Source organism: Protobothrops mucrosquamatus, unplaced genomic scaffold (assembly GCF_001527695.2).
Source record: "Protobothrops mucrosquamatus isolate PMUCROS unplaced genomic scaffold, P.Mucros_1.0 scaffold2022, whole genome shotgun sequence".
Lineage (NCBI taxonomy): Eukaryota > Metazoa > Chordata > Lepidosauria > Squamata > Viperidae > Protobothrops > Protobothrops mucrosquamatus.
This window is the reverse complement of record NW_015388133.1, coordinates 15,524-18,170: the sequence shown is the minus strand read 5'-3', so window position 1 is coordinate 18,170 and position 2,647 is coordinate 15,524. Positions and strand designations below refer to the sequence as shown.

The 2,647-nt window shown below is 46.4% G+C and overlaps 1 protein-coding gene across 1 annotated transcript in view; it reads left to right on the top strand.

Moving 5' to 3' along the window:
- Positions 1–231: 231 nt before the first annotated feature.
- The window catches only part of LOC107294626 (protein phosphatase 1J-like), a gene marked incomplete at its 3' end in the record, with an annotated part of 17,739 nt that continues 15,323 nt past the window's right edge, over positions 232–2,647 (top strand). Inside the window, exon 1 of the mRNA XM_015823875.2 lies at positions 232–587. Coding sequence (XP_015679361.2) covers positions 232–587 — 356 coding nt within the window. The remainder of the gene's footprint in view (positions 588–2,647) is intronic.

The window sequence follows — 2,647 nt, the reverse complement described above, 5'->3', positions numbered from 1 at the left end:
AGCCGCCTAAAACTCGCGGTGCGTCAACGAGGACGCGGTTGGGAGGAGGCTCTCGGAGATTCCCTGACGTGTCTGAGTTCAGCTCGAGCCCAGGAGGAGGAGGAGGAGGAGGAGAGGAGGAAGAGGAGAAGGCGGGAGCAGAGCCCGCCGGCGTGCTTCCCTCTTTGGCCGCCCCGAGCTCGCGGCGCCCGGCGGCGGCGGCGGCTGCAGCACAGCAGCAACAGCGGCAGCATGTTGGGCAGAGTTCGCTCAGCTATGGCGCAACTAGTCGGGGGTCTCGGAGGCGGAGGAAGCCCCCGCAGTCCGCAGTCCGCCTCGCCCGCCGCCGGCGCCTCAACCGCGGCGTCCCCGCCTGTTCGGTCCGAGGCTGTCGGGCCCAGCGTTGCCGCCCCCGCTGCCGCCTCCACCACCTCCGTTACCACCGCGAGCAGCTCCTGCCGCGAGGCGCCCGGCGGCAGTTTCTCGAGGCCGGCTTTTCTGCAGCTCACGCCAGAGGAACTTCTGCTGGCCGATGACCACACGGGCAGAGCCATCCAGAGCCCCCGCGAGAGTCGCCGTCGCCTGCCCTGGAGCACCGGCTACGCCGAGTAGGCGAGAAAGAGCGGCCAGGGGCGGCGGAGGGAGGGAGCCCTGTAGGGGTTTTTGGGTGGGGAGGCAGGGCTGGAGGGCTTGGGCCGAGTGAATCTGCAAGGACTATCTTGAAGGCACGTGACAAAACGGCGCCTCCGAGCATGCACAGAGTGTACTCGCTTTAGCAGCGAGCCCGTCCTTATGTTTTTCGAATTAGAGCTAAGGAAATTCGGGGTGGGGACGAGAGACGGTCGATTAGTTAAATCGACCTGCTCCGGTTTGCCCGCTTCTATGCGACAGTGCGTAGTGCTGTTGATACGAAGATGTTTGTTTGTCCCTCGTCATGCCCGGACTGAATGGCCGAATCCTATAGGGGACTCGACGGAGGTATTAATTTTACCACCGACATCGAGGGAGAGTTAAGCCTAAAGCCTCCCCTCTTGCTTTAAAGATGGAAGATTTCGCTTCCCTCTTTAAATAGGGCTGGGAAAAGCAAAGTAGTTGTGTGCGTGACGCGCTCGGTTTCCAGCCGCTGCTTTGGCCAGCTGGGGCCCGATTCATTCATGGGAACCGCTCCGGAGCTGCTACGAGATTTCTCTTTTAAACGGCTAGTAAATCGTTAGTCTCCAAGGGCAAGGGCGGGTGTTAAACCGCGCCGTTAGGTGGATGAACTCCTGGGATAACCAATCGAATCTCCTCAATCCTTCCCTCACCTTAAGCAGCCTGAAGATAATGCGAGGGAATTTATATATAGGGAAAGAAAGATGGAGAGACCAAATCGTTGGTTTCTTTCCACTGCTCATTAAAGAAGAAGCGGCAATTATTACATCTGCATGCTGTCTCTGTTGCATAATATATACATGTTAAGTTAGCCGGGTGTTGCCCAATTTTCAGATTCATCGGCTATATATATGTGTGTGTGTGTGATTTTCAGATTCATCGGCTATGTGTGTGTGTGTATATGTGTGTGTGTGTGTGTGTGTGTGTGTGTGTATATATATATATATATATATATATATATATATATATATATATATATATATATATATATATATATATATATATATATATAAAGTTGTAAAGTTGATATCTATCTTATATATATGTGGATAGAGGCTCAATGGCTCTGTTGGGATACTTTCAAGCACAACTACATTTTCTCAGTATATTGTACAATCCTTCCTTTATGGCTGAGAAAATGTAGTTGTGCTTGAAAGTATCCCAACAGAGCCATTAAGCCTCTATCCACATTCTAGGAAAAAAGCTGGCTTGTGAAATCTAGACTACAAAAAATCCAGGCTAACTTTTTGCAGCCAACTAGAATCTATCTGATAATGACCCTTATGGTGTTAATGACCTTTACAACTTTAAGATATTCCTGCAGTTTTTAAGAGTTATCTTTCAAGTATAGATAGAAAATTAATATTGTAAACCACCCAGGAAGCTTCAGCTATTGGGTGTTTTTCTTTAAAAAAAAACAAAAAAACACCCTTAGACTTAATTGTTTACCAAAAGCCTGACTTTTAAGCATTTCTTATAAAGCACTGAGACAGCCAAAATGTGAATTTAGATTACTCAAGTAGGTGGGTGAGACCAACACAGCTGAATTTTCTGAGAATGACTGAGTTTACATATCAAACTAGGGCTAGGCCATAATTGCTTGTTTATGGATTTGTATGTTCCTTGAATCCACCAAAACTCAAATTGATTCTGGTGAGATATAAATAAATTTACTTTTATAAATAAACCTGGCTAATTGGATTTAGTTGCATGATTATGCAAAACAGAGGCTTAGTGTGTTATGTTTATATAGCTAAGGTTTTCTTTTACATATATTCTTATTTCAGAATTCTCATGAAATATTTATTTATTTATGTATTTATTTATTTTTCATAATTTATATGCCGCCCTTCTCCCCACGGGACTCAGGGCGGCTCACAGCATATTAAAATAACACAATACAAACAACACACACAACATTTCCCCTATAAAAACCAATTAAAACCAAATATTTGTAGCTGTGACATTATTAAAATCATTAAAAATTATCCCTATTTAAAATTCACCCTAGGTCAGT